This window comes from Amblyraja radiata, chromosome 14 (assembly GCF_010909765.2).
Source record: "Amblyraja radiata isolate CabotCenter1 chromosome 14, sAmbRad1.1.pri, whole genome shotgun sequence".
NCBI lineage: Eukaryota > Metazoa > Chordata > Chondrichthyes > Rajiformes > Rajidae > Amblyraja > Amblyraja radiata.
Window position 1 is genome coordinate 16,905,051 of NC_045969.1, and position 23,507 is coordinate 16,928,557.

The following is a 23,507-nucleotide window of genomic DNA, read 5'->3' on the forward strand; positions in this document are numbered from 1 at the left end:
CTTCTGCTTAGTACCTTTTTAAAAATAAAGTAAAGATAGACACAAAGAGCTGGAGTAACTCAGCGGGACAGTAATGTACATGTGAAGCAAAAAAGCGCTGGAATAATTTATCAGGTCAATTATCTTTTGTCAGAAATGAAACAGACAATGTTTTGGGTCAAAGACCTTTCATTAGAACTCTTGTACCCTCACGTTCTAGTTTTCATTTCAGAGTTCTGATGAAAGGCGTTTGTAGATCAAAAGTGATGCGACACATGTCAGGTCGACATTCTGTATCAGGACTGGTGGAGACAGCTAAGAGGAACAGAGAAGTGCAGGGGATGAGTGCGACAAGAGGTGGCAGGGGAGAGACAGAAACAGATGAGGGTGGGAAAAATAACAGGCAGATAGAGCCAGGATGACAGCAGGAGAATAAAAAAAGCCAGATGGAAAAGGCAAGTTTTCAACGAATTTGTGCTCTATTCGTAACAGTCATTGTGAGTTTCCAAATGCATGTCATTTCTACTCCTTTTCCCCATTATTGCAGACTGGTCTATCCTTTGCCCTCTCCACTGCCACGATGAGGCCAAACACAAACTACAAGAACAGCACCACATATACCCCTCGCATGTTCATGGAACCCAACGCTATAAATTCAATTTCAGGTAACCCATACCCCATGTTCCCTTCCCACTCAGGTTCTCTCTACCTTTGCTCGGCTTTACCATCCCTTCCACCATTGCCTTCATCTACCCATCATTTCCCTCCCCCATCCACCAGTTCCTATCCCATTCCTCCCCCACATTTCTATTTTCTGGCCATCATTCCTACCCAGCTCCCAAGCTTACTTAAATTTAAAAAAAATAATTAAACCAATTAATTAAATCACTATTAAACTACTACTGAGCTTCCATGAGCATATTGCCATTGTCGTTCATAAACCCATCACAAACTGGAAACGTTTCATCATGTTGCTTTATTTCCCAGTGTCATTAGATCTTTTAAATCCCTGAAATCACAAGTGGTAAATAGAAGATGGACTTAGTCAATGGAAACACTTCTACAACAAATGAAAATAAGCTCTGCACAAGAATGTGATATCCTACTAACACAGTCTTGCGTATTTGAAGAATGTTTTTATTTTTGGTGCTTCAAATGGTTTTGCCAAGAAACTTGTTTTATTTCAATTAAACACGTTTTATTATTACAATAATCATAAGCCATGATAACAATTTTAATGACAAACCACACGAGTTGATACCAGTTCATACTAGCACACACTTATGTAAAGCGTAGATACCTGTAAGCAGAGACTCTGCAAAGAACTAGCTGGCACTTTGCACTGTTACTAAAACATTAATCCATACAAGTCAACATTTTGACCAATATCAGGAAACAAACAAAACTAATTTCAACATATGCACTAGTACATAATTAACACCTATAAATATATCCATTAACATGAATTTATACTCTAACTTTCATTATTTTAAATGTGCAAAATCTAGAATAGATGCAGTTATGATTGAAAGCAAGTCTGTCCGTGCAGATGCCAGTGGAGATGCAGAGTCACAGCTTAACAAAATACAATATTTTCTTCCTCAACCTTTCCATTAACTGGTATTGAAAGAGACAGACATTCTGGGGCATGGTTCTTTTTTTTTCTTGAAGCTATTTAGCAATATAATTACAGACTGAAAATAAGACTTCCAGAAAAATGTAGTCAGATGGAATTTTGAATTAGAAAAACGGTGCAAGTGGAATTTCATTTATAATCAGTACAAACTGCATCATAAGAAATAATTCGCTCAACAGGCAGAGCTGCAGCAACATTAAACATAAATAATTTCCAACAAAAGTTCAAATGAAACACATACAAGACATGGAAAACATTTTTTTTTTAAATCAATTTCATTCATATACATACTTTTGGTTTTGAAAAATGATATTTATAGCAAATTATATTTTAACATTGTATTTGCACAAGGAGGTATGGTAGAATGCAAAGAAGAATAAGGGAATTCCGTTCCCCCTATGTTCCACATACAAAACATATATTTATATGCAATTTAAAATAACCAAGTTGAATAAAGGAGGCAATATCAAGGATTGATATAAAAACAGAAAATGCTGGAAACGATCTGCAGGTCAGACAATATCTGTGGAAAGAGTTCCACAAAGAGACTTGGACTCGGAACATTAGCTGTTTTTCTTTCCCGGCCTGCTGAAAGTTTTTAGCATTTTCTGTTTTTATTTCATATTTCCAGCATCTGCAGTTTTTTTTAAATTTTAATTTATTCAAGGTTCAACTGAAGAGAAACTCAATCTGCTTCAATGAGCTTGAAACGTACATTTGAAAGCCGGTTTTTAATGTAAATTCATTCATAAATGACGACTGAATCATTCAAAAACAATATGTAATTTAACGTTCAAATGATCTGTTGGAATAGAAACTGCAAAGATCCTAAAAGTATTACTGCAGATAAAAAGGTTAAGAGATTTTAGTTGTGAACAAAGCACATGATTACAATCCCAAAATGCACGTCTACTCTAAGAAAGGCATCCAGTGTTCAAAAGAGGACCATTTGTTACAAAATTGACATGGAAAAACGTCTGATTGTACATAGAAAACTGTTAAAGTTAGCTCATAAAACTACAAATTAGAGATTATAGGAAGAGCTGGAAAAAAATCAAATAAGCAAAAGGAAAAAAAAGCATTAACACCAAAACCACAAAGCAACTTCCCTGTGCTTGGTGTGTTACAGCCACTGATGCATTCACAGCAAGTTTTCACATACAAAAATATCATCCTGGGTTTCTTATATTATCTTCAATTTAATTTTCGATTAGTATTACAACAAGCCAATGTAAAAATCTCTGGAATAAACCACATTCATTAGTCTCTTGCCATTGTTCAGAATGAAAAACGTACATTGGTCCCAATAGTTCAATTTTTTCCCCTTAATCGAACTTCATCCATAATTCTATAAAGTTTAGAACTTCATAATCAAATTGGAAAATCTTTACTCATCACCTAACATTTTAAACTATTTTGTTAGATTTGCAGTGACATTTAAACAAAGTTATAAATGTAAACTGGTAGCAAGCTATGCTTCAACATTTGTATTAATGAAAATATCTATTAATTTCTCTCACGAAAGTTTGCATTTCTGATCCTTAGAGTAAAAACTATTAAGAATTCTAAGACAATCTATATACAATCTTGTTATCTTCAGCCCTCATTTACCAAAAAAGTGGCAATATTTAGGGGCATTATTTCTTTTTTATTTAGACATACATCATATTGATATGAAAGGCACACTTGTAACCTTTAGTTTAGATATACAGCACGGAATCAAGCCCTTTGGCCCACCGGGTCCATGCCGACCAGCGATCCCCACACATTAACACTATCCTACACTCACTAGGGACAATTTTTTACATTTACCAATCCAATTAACCTACAAATCTGTACGTCTTTGGAGCGTGGGAGGAAACCAAAGATCTTGGAGAAAACCCATGCAGGTCATGGGGAGAACGTACAAACTCCGTACAGACAGCACCCGTAGTCGGGATCGAACCCGGGTCTCTGGTGCAGCAACAATACCCCTGTGCCACCGTGACCACCCCAAATAATTAATATCAAATGTGTTAAGACACTTAGATTCCATAAGACATCTCTGATTGTGGTGCACTGTAGTTAAAGATATACAGTGACATAATGAAGGCACCATTGCCTATATTTCAGATGTGAGCCCTTTATAATCGCTGAATTTTTACTGCAGGAGCATTACATTGCAGATATTATTTTTCCTTTTGCCTCAGTGGTGCACAAAGTACAAATTAGTTGTCAAGAGGATCGATAATAAAATTTCTTAGCCAGTTTTGTAAAAAAAAAAACGATACTTTCACTCCACAAAATTTCAATACCAAAAATAATTTGTTTCAATAGCAAAATTAAGATCATCAGGTTACAGCTCCAAAATCACTATACCAATGTTGAAAAAAATGTTTCAGCAAGATCAACCTTAAGTGTTTTCAATTTCTTCAATTTAAGACATCGTTGTCACAAAAACCCAAAATACATTTGCAAAAGTTGTAGCAGCATTTCTGAAAGACCTAAAATCAATGTTTCACTAGTAAAGTACATATGGTCTTTGTTTAAAACGAACACGCATTATCCACAGATTAAATCATATAGGTTATATCCTTACAATGAATGTTATACCAAAATTGAGTGAATATTTACTCTTTTTAAAATATGAGAAATTAGATTATCAGGTTACATGTGAAAGTAATTTTCTCAATTGTGAATGAGTGAAGAAATATAGGCACAATTATCAGTATTACTAAAAGGCACATAGTAAGACACCAAGTGAAACTTTTGATTCTTCGTAATAGGCACAGAAAAACACAACATGCAGACCTTTGCTTATAACACAATGTTCCAACTTCCCATCTTCAAGTAAACAGTTTTCACGCCAAACAAGTTGTAAAGCACTTCATCACTGCATCTCTGTAAACAAGATTCAAATATTAATTAATGCTCTTCTCTATTTCTTTAGCACAAAAGTGCCATTTCTGAACACCAAATTAACTAAATGCTGCACAAAAGATTTCAAATATGTATTAAAATTGAGAAAATTCTATTTCTCATGTCAGGAATAAGGCAGTGCCAGTTGAATTTTTAACAAATGCATACACATCATTTACAAGAGAATAAATGTTCTATTATAAATTCAGATAAGAAACACCAATGTTTATCGAAACAATTTTACATAACTATAGTCTCACTAAGCAGTGGCTGCAATCTACAAAATAAAGATAGCTTAAGGATTATGTAGCCAAATGGCAATCATTAGAAGGCTCCTGACCCAAAATGCCATTTATCTATGTTCTCTGGAAATGGTGTCTAATCCACCGAGATACTCCAGCACTCTTGTGTCTTTATTAACAGGGAAACTATTTGTTTAGCTAACTCGAAAGAAAGCCACAGTTGGTGTGTTTTGAATTAAATGTAACAAAACAGAACTGCAGATGCTAGTTTGTACCAAAGATCGACACAAAATGAGGGATTAGGCAGCATCGTAGGAGAAGATTTTCTCCAGAGCTGCTGCTTGGCCCGCTGAGTTACTCCAGCATTGTGTCATGTCTTGAATTCACCTCTGTTCAAATGATAACAATAATATTTTCTCAAATTCGTGTTATGGAGAGGAATGAGTTTTTATTTTACTTGTACAATATCCAAATATACCCATAATTTAAAAGAACAATTTATGTTCACAGGCTATCAGTGTCCAAAGATTTAGGTCAATGACATTGGTTAGATGCTATTGCTTAGAGACAAAATATGGAAAGCTCAAGGTTCATCAGGATGATAGAATTTTTAAATATTTTCCCCCAGTTCTGTTGATGGATACACTCAAAATAGCCCATTTCTTTACTCAAATGTTCATACATATATGAATATGACGGTCAACTCACCTTGCAAATGGAATATACGAAATACTATACCTGTTAAAAAAACAGGATAAAAAATAAATTACTCCTACTATTCTCACTGCTGTCAAATTTCAGACATAGTCACACTTCAGCTGATGGATGAAGAACAGGCTTCTTCACATATTGCATTAACATAACTAAGAACAATCGGCAGATGGCGTATACTCCTTTATAACATGAACATTTCAGCAAACTTTTGTTCATATCTTCCTCCACTTACTCTAACATTTTACTACTAATATTGCTCAAAAGAATGTCTTAATTGTTTAATTAATTTAGAGAAGCAAGGGAAAGAACTGCTTGTGATAAAGTTAACTACTTTGGTCAAAATTTCAGTGCAGGAAATGTCCATGTTGGGAGATTCACACATTCCAGAGACGCAAGAGAAAGAATAGAAGCAACGACTTGCAAGCACAATGTACACTGTGATTCACAAGATACATTATCAAAAATAATGTATACAAATTAAAAAAAAATTGACATGATTTATGCCAAGGAATGCAAAACAACAAGTACTTTTGCATGCACTAATGACAAACCTTGTGCAATACCAAGATTTCCAGCATTTCCTATTTTTGTTTGGGCGGAAAATGATAATAGGAACCGTATACGTTTTTATTATTGAAAAGATATTTGATTTAAAACTGGTCTGCATCCCTTACTCGGAGGTAGTCTACAAAATAACAGCTTGTTAAAAAATAATCTTTTGGTAGTCCTGGAAGTTCAAAGAATTATGGCTTTCACTCTCTGCCAGGAAAAATCTGGATTATCTGAGCACAGTCCGAGAGATAATAGATTATTTAAAGTGGATCATTAACTTTGTGTCAGGTTTCTCCTATTTACATTTTCAACAATCCACACAATAATAACTTTGCTTTTTTTTGTGAATTTACAACTTTCATGCAATGTAATTATTTCTCACTTGCCCAAACTGAAAAGAATATAATCTGTTCTCTTATGGAAAGGCTTTGAATCTAACCCTTTGTAAGGCTCAAGGATAAAAATTTCAGAGTATGCCTAACCCAAGATAACACAAACATGTCCATAATCAGACAGCTTGTTTTAGATTTTTTTTTCGGTAACTGTAATGGGTGCCATTTGATTTCCTCCTCACAGTTTGCAACCATTTAAAAATCTTATCAACCATTTTATTTGCTGATGCAAAGCAACAATTAAATAAATGAACTATGTCACGTGTGTTCATTGACAAGGATCTTGCAAATTAAAAAATGAAAGGAACGTCAGTGTAAGATGTGTGCCTACCAGGTCATTGCGAAGAATTGCAACACACAGAATATCAAAGCAAGCCCAGCTTTCTTCCACTGTAAATTAAAATAAAGGATTTCACATATTGAACCACTTTCTCTCATCAATTTCCTTTTCCATTTTTTTTTAAAAGTGCGAGACATACCCAAAATGCAGAGCATAGTGTACACACCAGGCAAACCTGTAGAAAGAAAATGTTCGCACTTTGAGATAACACTAATGACTGCATTCAAAATTTCCACACGTTTGCCAACCAATTAATTATTGACAGGAATGCTATCATGCTGCCAAATTATTTTAAACACAGTTCAAAGCCAAATTTGAACTTCAAGAGCAAAAGGCGCTCAACAATAGGAACTCAATCACATTTCATTTTTATCAATAAAATACTATATTAGACTGGAAAAATAAACACATTGTCTGTGAATCAATGAAAAAAGGGAACTTGAAAAATAAACAAATTGTTCTGTGATTCTATGAAAATGTGAACATGCCTACTGATGATTTTTGCTTTTAGTATAAAACACTCCAAAATTAGTCGTCAGCAAATAAGCCTAGTTATTTGATTATAATTCCAAATGTCATGCATGTTATAATTCAGAACCAGATAAATTACAGATACATCTGCAAGAAATTTGCACTTTGGAATGCTGGAGAACGTATTTACAAATGCTCAAAAGGAGAAATAATGGAATCAAATACTTACAAGCACCACAATGGTAGCAATCAATCGGGTTGGCTCAAACATTTTTTTCAATTGTTTTACAGGCCCCATCAGGAACAATGTACTGAAAACCAAAAGCAAAACATAAATAATAAATTTCAATCACGAGAAATTGAAAAAATGTGTTCAAGCAGACACTATGTTCATGCTACAGAAAAGCACATGGAAAAATACCACCAGGCGCCCGAGAGGGGGGAGGATGCGTACCCCAATTTGACGGATCAAAGGCTAACGACTACTCGCAAAGGACTACTGACTATGAGTATCAAATGCAGATGTGGAAAGGTCTGCAAGAACAGCCGAGGCCTGAAGATTCACCAGACCCGGATGGAGTGTTTGGAGGGACAGGGAGTGTCACATTGCGCAGGTATTTTACCTGGTGAGACGCAGGAGGAGCCGGGCCAAGAAGCACCCCATAGAGCTCGAAGCCTACAAGTGGCGCAACTAGTCCCTCAGAACAGATCTCCGGAGAAGGTTCAAGTCAAATGGCCACAGGCCTGCAAGACGACAGTCTAGCATCAGTTCAACGAGGACGTCGACAAGGTGCTAGAAGCAACTGCGAAGGGAGGCGGATCGAAGGCTGCGGACGATGACGACAATCATCATCAGCCAGCTGTGGAAAGGTTTGGAGCAGTGGAGAAGAAGCCTGCCAGAACACCTTTCACCATGAACCAACGAGCAACAAAGATCCACAAGATCCGGCAGGAGCTGAAGTCCCTCAAGAAGCAGTATAAAGAGGCCAGCGAAGAGCAACATCCCTCCTTGGCTGAGCTGCGAACCATCCTGAGGAAGAAGCTGCTGACCCTCCGTAGAGCCGAGTGGCACCGAAGACGCCGGAAGGAAAGAGCCAGGAAGCGAGCATCCTGCATAGCCAACCCCTTCGGCTTCACCAAACAACCACTCGGGCAGAAGCGCAGTGTGAGTTTGGCTTGCTCTAAGGAGGAGATCGACCGGCACATCCAGACGACCTACAGTGACCCCGTCAGACTGCAGGAGCTGGGCCAGTGCAACATCCTGATAAAAACACCTCCACCCATCAAGGAGTTTGATAGTAGAGAGCCACTCCTGAAAGAGGTCCAGGACGTTGTGAAGAGAGCAAGATCTGGCTCAGCCCCTGGCCCGAGCGGAGATCCGTACAGAGTCCACAAGAAATGCCCCTTGTTACTGAAACGGCTGTGGAAGATCCTGAAAGTCATCTGGAGGAGAGGGAAAGAGCGCAGCAGTGGCGATTCGCTGAAGGAGTCTGGATCCCAGAGGAAAAAGATTCCAAGAAGATCGATCAGTTCAGAATCATCTCCTTACTAAGCGTTGAAGGCAATATCTTCTTCAGCATTGTGGCGAGGCGGCTGATCAACTTCCTCTCCAGCAATGGCTACATCGACAGCCCAGTGCAAAAGAGAGGCTTATCTGGAGTGCCAGGGTGTCTGGAGCACACGGGAGTGGTGACCCAGCTCATCAGAGAAGCCAGGGAGAACAAGGGAGACCTGACAGTGCTCTGGCTTTACCTGGCCAACGCCTACGGCTCCATCCCGCACAAGCTGATCAAGACAGTCATGGCCAAGCATCATGTGCCGGGCCAAGTGGCAGATCTCAACCTGGACTATTACAACCAGTTCAGCATGAGTGTCTCATCAGGGTCAGTAACATCAGAGTGGCACAGACTGGAGGTTGGGATCATCACAGGCTGTACCATCTCTGTGATCCTTTTTGCCTTGGCGATGAACATGATCGTCAAGTCTGCTGAGCCAGAGTGCCGGGGCCTTCGTACCAAGTCAGCAATGCACCAACCACCAATCAGGGCCTTCATGGACGACCTGACTGTCACTAGAGGCAGGTGGATCCTGCAGGGGGTGGAGAAACTGATTGGATGGGCAAGGATGAGGTTTAAGCCAGGAAAACCAAGGTCACTGGTGCTGAAGAAGGGCAAAGTCATGGACAGGTTCCGCTTCAGCATCGAAGGGACACCAATCTCAACTGTCTCCGGAAGGCCAGTGAAGAGTCTTGGCAAGGTGTTTAACAGCAGCCTGAAGGATACAGCGTCAGTCCAGGCAACCTGTCAGGAGCTGGACAGCTGGTTGAGAGCAGTGGATCGGTCGGGGCTTCCCGTAAAGTTCAAGGCATGGATTTACCAGCATGGTATCCTGCCAAGGATACTTTGGCCACTGCTTGTCTACGAAGTCACAATATCCATCATAGAGAGATTGGAGAGGAAAGTCAGCAGTTTTCTCAGGTGGCTGGGACTGCCCAGGAGCCTTAGCAGCATCGCCCTTCACGGAAACAACACCAAGCTCCAGCTGCCCCTGAAGTCCCTGGAGGAGTTTAAGGTGATTCGGGCCAGAGAGGTGATGCTGTACAAGGGACTCCAGCGACCCTAAGGTGGCAGGGGTGGAGGTGAAAACTGGGAGGAAGTGGAGAACCGGCAAAGCCGTGCTGCAAGCAGAGTCCCAGATACGCCACAGAGTCCTGGTGGGAGCAGTGACTCGGGCAAGAGCTGGTATCTTCCCAACTCCCCAGTTTGACAAGGCCAAGGGGAAGGAGAGGCGCAGGCTGGTCCAGGAGAAAGTGAGGGCAGTGGTGCAGGAGAGGTCTACCAGAGAGGTTGGCTTGAGGCAGCAGGGGGCCTGGACAAGGTCGGAGCAGGCCATGGACCGAAAAGTCACAGAAAAGACCGAGCTCTGGCAGGCTGAACCACAGCGCATCAAGTTCCTGGTCCAGGCAGTGTACGATGTCCTGCTCAGCCCATCAAACCTCTTCATCTGGGGCAAAGCGGAATCTCCAGATTGCCCCCAATGTTCAGGCAAGGGGACGTTGGAACACATCCTGAACTGCTGCCCAAAGGCTCTTGGGCAGGGCCGGTACACATGGCATCATTACCAGGTTCTTAAACCCATTGCAGAAGCCATCAGCATGGGAAGTAGCAGCTGCAGACGAGCACGGCCCACCAGCCAGATGATCACCTCCGTGAAGGCCGGAGTGCAACTGTCAAGAACCACAGCAGCCAGGAATCAGTCAGGAATCCTGGCGACTGCGCAGGACTGGCAGCTTTCTGAAAACCTGGTGAAACAGCTGAAGTTCTCACAGCACATTGCCACGACCACCCTGAGGCCAGACATCCTCCTGGTCTCAGAGGCGACCAAAAACATCATCTTATTGGAACTGACACTGTCGTGGGAGGATCGTCTGGAGGAGGTCCACGAGAGGAAGATGGCCAAGTATGAAGAGCTGGTCATAGACTGCCGTAAGCAGGGCTGGAAGGAAAGGTGTATGCCCATCGAGGTTGGCTGCAGAGGTTTTGCAGGGCAAACGCTCTACAAAGCCTTGAGTTCACTGGACATCAATGGAATGGAGAGGAGAAGAGCCATCAAGAACAGCACAGAGGCAGCAGGTCCATGGGGAGGAGCAAATGCCACCTGAACACAAGTCGTGGTCTGATCAACCACGGCTGGGTCGCCTGGGTGAGGGTGAGGGTGTCTGATGTTGAAAGACCCGAAACACCCAATGACCCCAGGTTACATCACTGATGATGTGTTCAGGATCATCAATAAATGACCAGGGACAACTTTAAATAACCAGAGTTCTAGCACACTGTTCTGAAAGAGTAGCAACCAGGGGACTCACTGGCATGTCAGCCTAGATATGTTGTGTTCATGGCACTGGAGTCGGTCCTAAATGCAAACTAGGGTGCTACCAACTTGGCTGAAATTCAAGAACATTAAGTTGGCTTAAATCCCCAAGCACATAAAACAGTAGAACAAATGTTGAAAGGTATTACTGCTGCACTACAAAAGTAAATAATGGAAAAGACGATTTCATTGTTCTTTTATTCTTGAAATGGTGGAATGAAATGTTTCATTGCATTGACAAATTGTAAAACTATTCAACATAATTCTGAGAATAAATATCTTGAAATTAAATTTTGTAATGAAATAATTGAAACCAATACACAAAGAGATAGACACTAAATGCTTGAGTAACTCCGCGGGACTTGCAGCATCTCTGGAGACTGAAGAAGGGTCTCGACCGGAAATGTCACCCATTCCTTCTCTCTAGAGATGCTGCCTGTCCCGCTGAGTTACTCCAGCATATTGTGTCTATCCTCGATTTAAACCAACATCTGCAGTCCTTTCCTAAACAAAGAGAAAACTCGAGTTTAAAATAAGCATGATCAACACATGAAAAGTCTGATGGAACATCAAATAATTGGCACTTCATAACCGAACAAATTGTTTAAAACTACATATACAGTATTTGTTTTGACATCTCTGTAGTTGAACATTTACATAGTAATAGTGACTTACCTACCAATGGACGATATGTTCCCAATGCTATAAAAGATAGCGAAAAGTATTAACCCTCTTTTTGGAATCCAGAGCAAGCACACACCCTGAGAAAGAATTGCATTTGTAAACAAAACTGGTTTAATCAACGAAAACTATGCCAACACTTAAAACAATGTCCTTTTTGTTTGCCAGCTTGGAGGTGTGGCAGGGAAAATTGTGGCATTCACAATTCAATTTAGACAGTTGAACTTGACACTTAAGATTTTTTGTATTATTTTACCATTACAAAAATATCAGGTGCAACCTTATCTAATGGCACAGCAGCAGCTTCACCTCACAGGCTACATTGTGCTATGTAGGCAGATCACTATCACCCTTTATAATGCAAATAGGGTTAAGGAATAAATGCCAAGTTTATCAGTCAACGCCACATTGAAAATCATAAAAACAGCCATTGTTTGTAACTTTGGCAAAGCACAATAATTTGATCATATCCCACGTAAACAGAAGGTGGCTGTAAGGAAATAATTTATGGACTACCGTGTGAAATATAAATTGGTTGGCAAAAATATCAAATATAAAACAGTTTGTGGGAAAGCTGTTTTGCTTGCTACAGTTTACATTCATTTCAGGCATTAAAAGTATCTAAAGAAGATAGAAAAAAAATGAAAAATTCAGCGGGATTGAATCTGAATATTTGAATGATAATGAGTTTTCATTCTATCAAATTTAAGTTATTGGACGTTTTAGTGCGTTCAGGACTCATCAGCAATATAGCAATAGCCTGTAGTCGATGGTAAGGAACCAAACTCAATGCTAGCATTTATTTCAAGAGGGCTTGCATACAAAAACAGTGATAGAAACATATAGAAACAAAGAAATTAGGTGCAGGAGTAGGCCATTCGGCCCTTCGAGCCTGCACCGCCATTCAATATGATCATGGCTGATCATCCAACTCAGTATCCCGTACCTGCCTTCTCTCCATACCCTCTGATCCCCTTAGCCACAAGGGCCACATCTAACTACCTCTTAAATATAGCCAATGAACTGGCCTCGACTACCCTCTGTGGCAGGGAGTTCCAGGGATTCACCACTCTCTGTGTGAAAAAAGTTCTTCTCATCTCGGTTTTAAAGGATTTCCCCCTTATCCTTAAGCTGTGACCCCTTGTCCTGGACTTCCCCAACATCGGGAGCAATCTTCCTGCATCTAGCCTGTCCAACCCCTTAAGAATTTTGTAAGTTTCTATAAGATCCCCTCTCAATCTCCTAAATTCTAGAGAGTATAAACCAAGTCTATCCAGTCTTTCTTCATAAGACAGTCCTGACATCCCAGGAATCAGTCTGGTGAACCTTCTCTGCACTCCCTCTATGGCAATAATGTCCTTCCTCAGATTTGGAGACCAAAACTGTACGCAATACTCCAGGTGTGGTCTCACCAAGACCCTGTACAACTGCAGTAGAACCTCCCTGCTCCTATACTCAAATCCTTTTGAGTAGCTAACATACCATTCGCTTTCTTCACTGCCTGCTGCACCTGCATGCCCACTTTCAATGACTGGTGTACCATGACACCCAGGTCTCGCTGCATCTCCCCTTTTCCTAGTCGGCCACCATTTAGATAATAGTCTGCTTTCCTGTTTTTGCCACCAAAATGGATAACCTCACATTTATCCACATTATACTGCATCTGCCAAACATTTGCCCACTCACCCAGCCTATCCAAGTCACCTTGCAGTCTCCTAGCATCCTCCTCACAGCTAACACTGCCCCCCAGCTTAGTGTCATCCGCAAACTTGGAGATATTGCCTTCAATTCCCTCATCCAGATCATTAATATATATTGTAAATAGCTGGGGTCCCAGCACTGAGCCTTGCGGTACCCCACTAGTCACTGCCTGCCATTTAGAATACTGTGAGCAATTTTGGGCAGCATATCTGGGGAAGGGTGTGCTGGCTCTGGAGAGGGTCCAGGGGAGGTTTACAAGAATGATCCCAGGAATGAGTAGGTTAACCTATGATAAGCATTTGTCGGCACGGGGCCTGTACTCGCTGGAGTTTAGAAGAATGAGGGGTGACCTCATTGAACAATACAGAATAGTGAAAGGCGTGGAGAGAATGGATGTGGAGAGGATGTTTCCACTAGTGGGAGAGTCTAGGACTAGAGGTCACAGCCTCAGAATTAAAGGATGTCCTTTTAGGAAGGAGATGAGGAGACATTTCTTTAGTCAGAGGGTAGTGAATCTGTGGAATTCTTTGCCATAGAAAGCTGTGGAGGCCTAGTCAATGGATATTTTTAAGGCAGAGATAGACATTCTTGATTAGTACAGGTGTAAGAGGTTATGGGGAGAAGGTAGGCAAATGGGATTCGGAGGGAGAGGTTGTCAGCCATGATTGATGTAGACTTGATGGGCCGAATGGCCTAATTCTATTCCTATTCCTTATGACTGGGACGAGTTGTGTTGGCGGATAACTTTGTATTGATGCTACTCCTGTAAGGATGGTATGAAAGGAATGACAGCGAAGAGTGCCACAAAGGATGGGCAGTGAATAGAAAAGAAAATGAAACAGTCAGCATCATAGGCAGCAGAGAAGGACACAACAAATGCAACACACTGTCAATAGTAACTTGCAGCATTTTTAAACATTTAAAGAAAATGCAGCGAATAACTAATATACGTTGCCCAAATCCTGCAGGATAAAAATGCCAAAATTTGTTATAACTGACATTTACTGTAAAATTAAAAGTATATCCTTTGATTTAATTATTAGTTATAAAGCCTTATTGACTTCTGATACTACAACAGCATTTCAACCATTATATTTTAAATCCACCAATCTTTTTTTTGCTAGCAAGCACATAGTAAGTTATTGGATAAAAATTTACATGGAAATTTATGTGAATAAAATAATCAAACATTTTTTTTTCAATTACCATTTTATTACGCATTCACGGGTTTTATTTTTCTAATCACTGATGACGTAACTTCACGTTACAGAAAACTGCAAGGTGGACTGTTTTCTAGCAATACAATACCCTAATTCCTCCCCCCCCCCAAAGTTTGATACACTTTGGGATGCAAATCTCCAAGTATATTGTGTATGTACTTTATAAAGAATAAAATATGTTTTGTTCAAATTAGCTTACCAAAATAGAGCAGATAATTCCAGCTACAAAGCAGAGAAGAAAACCTTTCACTCTGGTTCCCCATCCTAAGGAGCTTCCTTCAATTACCTACAGGAAAATAAAGCAGCATATAATATTTAAAAGTAAAAAACCATTTTAAACAATTTGTTCATTTATGAACACGACTGTAGGGGGGTGGGAGAAAGAAGGAAAAGGGGAGGAGGGGGAGGAGCCCGAGGGCGGGCGGATGGGAGGGTGGGAGGAGACAGCTAGAGGGTTAAGGAAGGGGAGGAGACAGCAAGGGCTAGCAAAATTGGGAGAATTCAATGTTAATGCCATACGGACGCAAGGTCCCCAGACGGAATATGAGGTGCTGTTCCTCCAATTTCCGCTGTTGCTCACTCTGGCAATGGAGGAGACCCAGGACAGAGAGGTCGGATTGGGAATGGGAGGGGGAGTTGAAGTGCTGAGCCACCGGGAGTTCAGGTAGGTTATTGCGGACTGAGCTGAGGTGTTCGGCGAAACGATCGCCCAACCTACGCTTGGTCTCCCCGATGTAAATCAGCTGACATCTAGAGCAGCGGATGCAGTAGATGAGGTTGGAGGAGATACAGGTGAACCTTTGTCGCACCTGGAACGACTGCTTGGGTCCTTGAATGGAGTCGAGGGGGGAGGTGAATGGACAGGTGTTGCATTTCTTGCGGTTGCAACGGAAAGTGCCCGGGGAGGGGGTGGTGCGGGAGGGAAGGGAAGAATTGACGAGGGAGTTGCGGAGGGAGCGGTCTTTGCGGAAGGCAGACATGGGGGGAGATGGGAAGATGTGGCGAGTGGTGGGGTCACGTTGGAGGTGGCAGAAATGGCGGAGGATTATGTGTTGTATTTGGCGGCTAGTGGGGTGAAAGGTGAGGACCAGAGGGACTCTGCCCTTGTTGTGAGTGCGGGGATGGGGAGAGAGAGCAGTGTTACGGGGTATGGATGAGACCCTGGTGTGAGACTCATCTATGGTGGCGGAGGGGAATCCCCGTTCCCTGAAGAATGAGGACATTTCCGATGCCCTGGTGTGGAATGTCTCATCCTGGGAACAGATGCGGCGTAGGCGGAGGAATTGGGAGTAGGGGATGGAGTCTTTACAGGGGGCAGGGTGGGAAGACGTGTAGTCCAGATAGCCATGTGAGTCAGTGGGTTTGTAATGTATGTCGGTCAGGAGTCTGTCCCCTGCGATGGAGATGGTGAGGTCAAGGAATGGTAGGGAAGTGTCGGAAATCGTCCAGGTGTATTGGAGTGCCGGATGGAAGTTGGTGGTGAAGTGGATGAAGTCAGTCAGTTGTGTGTAGGTGCAGGAGGTGGCCCCAAAGCAGTCGTCAATGTAACGGAGGTAGAGGTCGGGGATGGGGCCCTGGTACGTCTCGAACAAGGATTGTTCAACGTACCCGACAAAGAGGCAGGCGTAGCTGGGGCCCATGCGTGTGCCCATAGCTACGCCTTGTGTTTGGAGGAAATGGGAGGAGTCAAATGTAAAGTTGTTGAGGGTGAGGACCAACTCCGCTAAGCGGAGGAGAGTGTCAGTGGCTGGGTATAGGTTGCTCCTCTGGTCGAGGAAGAACCAGAGGGCTCCGAGGCCATCCTGGTGGGGGATGGAGGTGTAGAGTGACCGGACATCCATGGTGAAGATGAGGGGGTGAGGGCCCAGAGAGTGGAATGCGTGGAGGCGGCGGAGAGTGTCTGAGGTATCTAGAACATAGGTGGGGATGGATTTGACCAAGGGGGATAGGATGGAGTCAAGGTATGTGGAGATGAGTTCGGTGGGGCACGAACACGCAGAGACAATGGGTCTGCCGGGAGAACCGGGTTTGTGGATTTTGGGGAGAAGGTAAAAACGGGCCGTGCGGGGCTGGGGAACGATGAGGTTGGAAGCTTGGTCGGGCAGGGCGTGGGAATTGATGAAGTCGGTGATGGTGCTAGAAATGGTGGCCTGGTGCTCGTCAGTGGGGTCATATTATTATTGTTTTGTTTGACATTGTCAGAGAAAGAAAAAAAAATTAAAATGGTCCTCACTTGGAAACTGTTGTTTGCACCCATCTCTAGCTGCCCTGAAACAGTGGAGGTGAGGCACCTTCATGAAGCATTGGTTTGATACAAGTGAATGCATTGCCAGATCACTTCAGTGGGTAGTCAAAGGTTAGGCTGAGATATTACAGCAATGACATCAGGGGCATGAGGTTTAGCTTCAAGATAAAACTGAATAAGAAGATGAAGGAAGAATATTGGCGAGTTGCAACAATGAGGTGGATGAATGTAATTTCCCAATAATGTTTATTATTCGCAAACTCATTCTTTTTTTGTTACTTATGCCCATTGATTTTTTTAATCAAAACTCTGGAAGCAATTATTTTAGCCTTTTGTTTGATTGTTATTTCCTGGACTTGTTCCATAGTTAATATTAAAAATGGCAACATTTTACAATTTTTTCATTGTCATTTATGACACATCCTGGTCTCAAAATTCTTTAATTACTTTACATAACCAACCAAAGCCTCTGCTAACTGCCATTGAATTAATCTCTTATTTTCACTGCCTAGTTTCATAATGCTTGCATCTTATCAGCAGCAATATATTACTAGCAATAATTATTTCTTCTAATCCACATCTCCTTTTTAAACAAGTAGGAATATCCTAGAAACAGTAATGCTGAGGTACCCTCGCTCCCAATCTAACCTCATTATCTCCTCCATATACTCACATTTAGTCAGCATAAAATTATTATTCTGATAAAGATTATTTGCATCTTTCTGATAGTACATATATAAGACATATCAAAAGTATAACATACCCAATTTCACTTTCAACTGCATCTTTCTGCCCAACAATACTTAAAGGATCAGAATCCAAATTTTTAATATTGCATATGAAATCTTTCATGTCTTTGTGATTGAGAAATCTACTAACGTAAAGGGCATTTTTCAGCCAAAAGTAATTGTGGAATCAGAACTATTTAATCTACGGCTTTTTAGTCTTTACTTCACAAGGACAAATTTCTAACATGACTGTTCCGCATAACCACTTTCACCAATTCCATCAATGTTTAACCACAATATCGAAATATGTTGCTGTATGTTTCACAACATCAAGCCAATAAGCGAGTTTGGTATTCCGACTGCGCATGCCCAGTTCATAGGTTAGGTCACTGGAGATAAACATTGGAGGGTGCGGATCTGCTGTGTGTTACCTTTGGTTATCGTACCTTAGTTTCAGTGAGAATAGATAGATTATGAAAAGCTGTATCAATATAATCAACTTCTTAAAATCTCTCAAAATTGTCGTTGATCACAAAATTAATCAATTAATTCTCAACTGTATTTTCTACGTTAATTTCTCTTATTTAGATTGTTTTCCTCAGATTCAACATACATGTAAGCATCAGCTAACATGCAACAATATAACCTTTAAACCCCATGCAATAGTAATTTATCCAAATAATCCTCAGCAGATCAGACAGCATCCGTGGGAAGAGAATCATTGGTGTTTTTATTGTAACATGTGCGAAGTGTAAACGCACAATGAAATTCTTCACTTACAAACAGTCCAGTAGAGTAATGCCATACCCAAGCGCATCCCCAATTGACAAGAGTGCAGTGCGCAAGAAGGAACCGCAGATGCTGGTTTAAACCGAAGATAGAAACAAAAAACTGGAGTAACTCAGCGGGACAGGCAGCATCTCCTGATCCCTCACGCGAGGTGCCATATTTTGACGCCATTTCAAAAGTCCAGTTCACGCTCTAGCTGTGATGATATGTGCCCGTTCCAGGCAAGTCCCAGGCTGTTGTGGGCCTCCAGTCATCAACTTCTCTTGGACGTATAGATCGACCAACAAACCAACATCCCCGCATGTCCACCTTTGTTCCCCAAGGTGCTCCTCACACAGCCCACCTCGAGGGCACGATAGTCCAGACCCCGGTCGCCTCACCTCTCCTACCGGCTCGCATCTCGTCGGTCGTGTCCGTCCACCATCCCGGTCTTTGGGGGACGAGCAGTTATCATGTCAGATCTTGAAATGTTAATTGGTTCTCTTTCCATTGATGTGACCTGCTGGGTACTTCCAACGTTTTTATTTCATTTTCTGCAATATTTTGGATCATTATGTATCTTGTTTTCTTCACATATGTACCAATGACTAACTGAGGTTTGTTCAGTGAATATTGATTCTAATTAAAACATTTGGCCAGTGAAAGGTAACAAAGACAGTTTACCAAACGTCATTTCAAAATATTACTGTGTAGTACAGAAATAATTAAGTACTCACACGGTTAAGGCACAAATAGTAAATATGTAGATAATGGATCTGCATATGCAATCAAAATGCATCATCTTTTGGAAAATGCAACAGTGTGAATTTAGTTTAAATTTGCCTTTTCGTACATAATTAAAAAATTCACTGCCATTATAGTTAATATTGAAAGTTAGGACTATAAATACAAATGTACATAGTAGAATAAATATGATCAGCCTCATTTCAGCTGAAACAAGGAATGTTATGAGACAAAGGAGCCATTTGCTCTTTGCATTTATGTTATACCATATCTTCATCAACTTTTATACGTCTTTAAAAAGCATAAATGAACAGTTCTATTTGCACAATTTCATGGACAAAATTCAAAATGACAATAATCTGCTTTGTAAACAAGTCATTGGCAATTGTCTTCACAGATATTTGATTTAATTTTTATGACAAAAAGTTCTAAATTTATATAGAGTAAGAGAGAAACAAGCAGCAATACTAAACCCCAGGGAAATTTCACAGCACACCATCCTCCAATCCAAATAAAACATCCATTAACCAACTTTTGTTTTCCAAGGTTTTATTGAATTTAAATATCACCACATTCTGTCATTGTGATGTTTGACATTAAATGTTCAGGCTTTCAGGGTATTTCTGAAATTCAGAAAGCCAGAACCACCTCAAAGAAACAAAATCAATGTATTTCTAGTGCTTACAAATAAAATTGCTGTCATAATAAGAGATGGCTGTGTATTCCCCTGACATTCAGGTGACTTCAAAACATCATAGAATGCCCAAGGGGATATCAAACTAACACCAGTTCAACGTAATGGGAGATCCAATTGGAAGAATCCTTGGAATTAACAACGTCTCAACAGCTGATGTACTAAACTGAAAAATAGTTGCAGATGCTCCAAACTCAAAGAGCATCACAGATTATCAAAAAGTACTGTAAGATGCATTGTTTATATAACAAATAACATGGCATGAAGTGGTCCCAATATAAACGTCAGGATGTTTGTCAGCGTATTTAACATCACAATTTGTCACTCTGCTCCACAAAGCTGAAGGCTGATTTGGCAAATATATGCAACATCGTCGAGTAGTACTTTGCCACATGGAAACAAGAGACTTCAAATGCTGGAATCTTAAGCAAAGAAAAATATTGGAGGAACTCAGCTAACCAGGTAGCATCTGTGGCCAAAGAGTTTGCAAACTCCACCGATACATATTTGCCACTTCACAATACTAAATATTATCTTCGATAAGTGTATTGTACATTGACCTAAAACCGAAACCTTTGCATTTGTCATGGAGGTTTGTACAGAACAGAACTAAAAATTCCATAAATAAAATATGATCCACCAGAGATCGCACGGAATATTCACCAATCTCGGTTTACAATACAATACAATGTATTGTCATTTGAGCCTCACTTCAGAGCCTTATCTGAAATGTAGCAAATAGAAGATACTAATAAATAAGCACTGTTCTTTAGAGCGCACCTGCGACCTTCTCCAGAACATTTACCCTCCCAACAAAAAGCTCTAATTTAGTAAAAAAAAGTGAAGCAAATCTCGTTTGCGTTTAAATGGCGAGCCCAAGAGGTGAATAAGAAGTGAAATTCTCCCTTTAACTTTACAATCCAGTTCCTGGAGGCATTGTAAATAACGCGCCTGCTCTCCAGCCTCGACCCCTGGAGTTCCAGCTTCGACCCCTGGAGTTCCAGCCTCGACCCCTGTAGTTGCTCCACAGGGCTCCCTTCATTGACCCGAGTCACTGAACCGGGCCGCAGCCCCCTTGGCTCGCCCCACCACTGACCCGAGCCTCCGCCACCGCCCACTCCCCGGCCTAACAACGCTGGGTGTGTGCACGGCGTCTCAGTTCGGAGAGCGGCGACGGTCGGCCTAACCCCAGCTCCAGCCGTGCCGTGCCAGTCCCCACTCCACCCCTCCCGCGGCCCGGTCCAGTCCGGTCCCTCACCTCGCTCAGCGCGCCACGGTCGTCCGTCGACGAGTCCTCCCCGTTCAGCACCTTCTTCAACTTGTCCATCTCTGTCCGCCCGCCGACTGACTGCGCACGCGCAGACCGCCCACAGCACCCCCTGCGGCCACACAGTGCATTCACACCACAAGCTGAAAAATAACCCCAGGCGGTCCCAGGAGGGCAAGGATGACTTGCCCAATAGTCGTTCCTCCTCTCCCTCTCCCTCTCCCTCCCTGCTTCTCTCCTTCTCTCCTTCTCTCCTTCTCTCCTTCTCTCCTTCTCTCCTTCTCTCCTTCTCTCCTTCTCTCATTTCCACTCCAGAGTAGGGGAATCGAGGACCAGAGGATCTGATAGGCATTTTGAGGCAAGTGCCCTCCGATAGATCTCTTGATGGGAAAGAGATCCGTACTCGTGATGGACCAACCAGCGTCCACCACTTTTTGTAATCCACTTTGTTTCTGGGCTGGAGTCGATGAATATCAACTATGTGTTTTTATAGTCAAAGTGGTCTACTACAAATATGGAAAGTAGGTGCAGGAGAAGACTATTCGGCCCTTCGAGTCAACGCCGCCTTTCAATATGATCATGGCTGATCATCCAAAATCAATACCCTGTTCCTGCTTTTTCCCTATATCCCTTGATTCCGTTAGCCATAAGAGCTATATCTAACTCTTGAATACAGTAGAGAAACAATGGGCGTGCAATCCCCATTAATCTATTGTGGCAATAGGCAAATTGTAGCAAGTCTACAAGTTCTTGTTTGATAGAGCAGGGAGGTTCTACTGCAGTTGTACAGGGTCTTGGTGAGACCACACCTGGAGTATTGCACACAGTTTTGGTCTCCAAATCTGAGGAAGGACATTATTCCCATAGAGGGAGTGCAGAGAAGGTTCACCAGACTGATTCCTGGGATGTCAGGACTTTCATATGAAGAAAGACTGGATAGACTCGGCTTATACTCGCTAGAATTTAGGAGATTGAGGGGGGGATCTTATAGAAACTTACAAAATTCTTAAGGGGTTGGACAGGCTAGATGCAGGAAGATTGTTCCCGATGTTGGGGAAGTCCAGGACAAGGGGTCACAGCTTAAGGATAAGGGGGGAATCCTTTAAGACCGAGATGAGAAAAACATTTTTCACACAGAGAGTGGTGAATCTCTGGAATTCTCTGCCACAGAAGGTAGTTGAGGCCAGTTCATTGGCTATATTTAAGAGGGAGTTAGATGTGGCCCTTGTGGCTAAAAGGATCAGGGGGTATGGAGAGAAGGCAGGTACGGGATACTGAGTTGGATGATCAGCCACGATCATATTGAATGGCGGTGCAGGCTCGAAGGGCCGAATGGTCTACTCCTGCACCTATTTTCTATGTATCTATGTAATATGCTCCATAAGAAATATCTCAAAGTACTTCATCACTACTGCCTTTAGTGCCACCAGTCGGTGGTCATTAAGACATGTCATCTCCTTACTGTTTTTGGACACCAGTATTATTGATGCCTTTTTAAAGCAGATTGTATTTCAAGTAAATAAGATTATATTTCAAGTATTTTGGCAGAAGATCTTTATTGGTATTAGTTTTCACTATTTCTGTTGCCAGTCACACCTTCATACAGGTTTTCCTTGAAACACCCATCAGCCCACCATGTCCACGCTCATTGCCAAGTACCCAAGTACCTATCTATACTGATCTTATTTAGCAGCAGTTGGTCAGTATCCTGCTAGATCATGATAATTCACATAGATATCAGGCTAATTCCTAAATGTTGTGAAAATATCTGCTTTAACCACCCCATCTGAATAGTATCCCAGATTTCAGCCACCCTCTGGATCAAATAAATCTTCCTCTGCAAATCAATCACATGTTAATTTTGATTGCCTCATGCTATCTATTATCCCAGCACCTGTGAGGAACAAACCCGGTCAATAAACCACATACAGGGTACCTTGTTCAAGTAGCTGGTAGGGTTCTACTGCCACCTAGTGTTTTAGTCTGGCCTCCTTATTCAAGACAACAGAAAGTTGGTCAAGCTGCCTGGTACCTCTCCATATTGAAGGGCCAGTTTGATGTACCAGGATACTGTGGGTATCCAGGATAACTGACTCCAGTAGTCAGTTCCAAGATACTGAAAATGCCGATGTTTCTTTGGTTGGCCAGCCTGCACCTATGCTTCACATCACTTGCTGTGTGAGCAATACCAATCCTCAAATCTTGGAGACCTTTTAACTGTAAACAAACCAGCAGGCAGGTCCAAGTGTCTTGATAATGAGAAATACAATCAGCACGAATCTTTTCAAAATCCTTCCACTAATTTCAAAATGAATCAACATCTGTGAAAAGCATCTATTACAGAGTCACTTGAAAGTTGGGTGAA

At 41.7% G+C, this 23,507-nt stretch overlaps 1 protein-coding gene across 1 annotated transcript; it reads right to left on the reverse strand.

Annotated features, from left to right (window-relative positions):
- Nucleotides 1–1,098: 1,098 nt before the first annotated feature.
- Nucleotides 1,099–21,240, reverse strand: sft2d2 (SFT2 domain containing 2). The gene is made up of 8 exons (XM_033032621.1): nt 21,134–21,240; nt 14,896–14,982; nt 11,770–11,855; nt 7,454–7,535; nt 6,893–6,928; nt 6,745–6,803; nt 5,464–5,493; nt 1,099–4,495 (listed from the first exon to the last, which is right to left on the reverse strand). Exons 1-8 carry the CDS (start codon nt 21,200–21,202, stop codon nt 4,456–4,458), a joined length of 489 nt encoding a protein of 162 aa, XP_032888512.1. The 5' UTR covers nt 21,203–21,240; the 3' UTR covers nt 1,099–4,455.
- Nucleotides 21,241–23,507: the final 2,267 nt, after the last annotated feature.

Coding starts and splice junctions, on each gene's coding strand:
- sft2d2 (XM_033032621.1), bottom strand. CDS start 21,202: ATGGACAAGTTGAAGAAGGTGCTGAACGGGGAGGACTCGTCGACGGAC. Junction 11,856..14,895: donor GAATTATCTGCTCTATTTTG/GTAAGCTAATTT, acceptor ATTCTTTCTCAG/GGTGTGTGCTTGCTCTGGAT. Junction 6,804..6,892: donor CACTATGCTCTGCATTTTGG/GTATGTCTCGCA, acceptor TTTAATTTACAG/TGGAAGAAAGCTGGGCTTGC.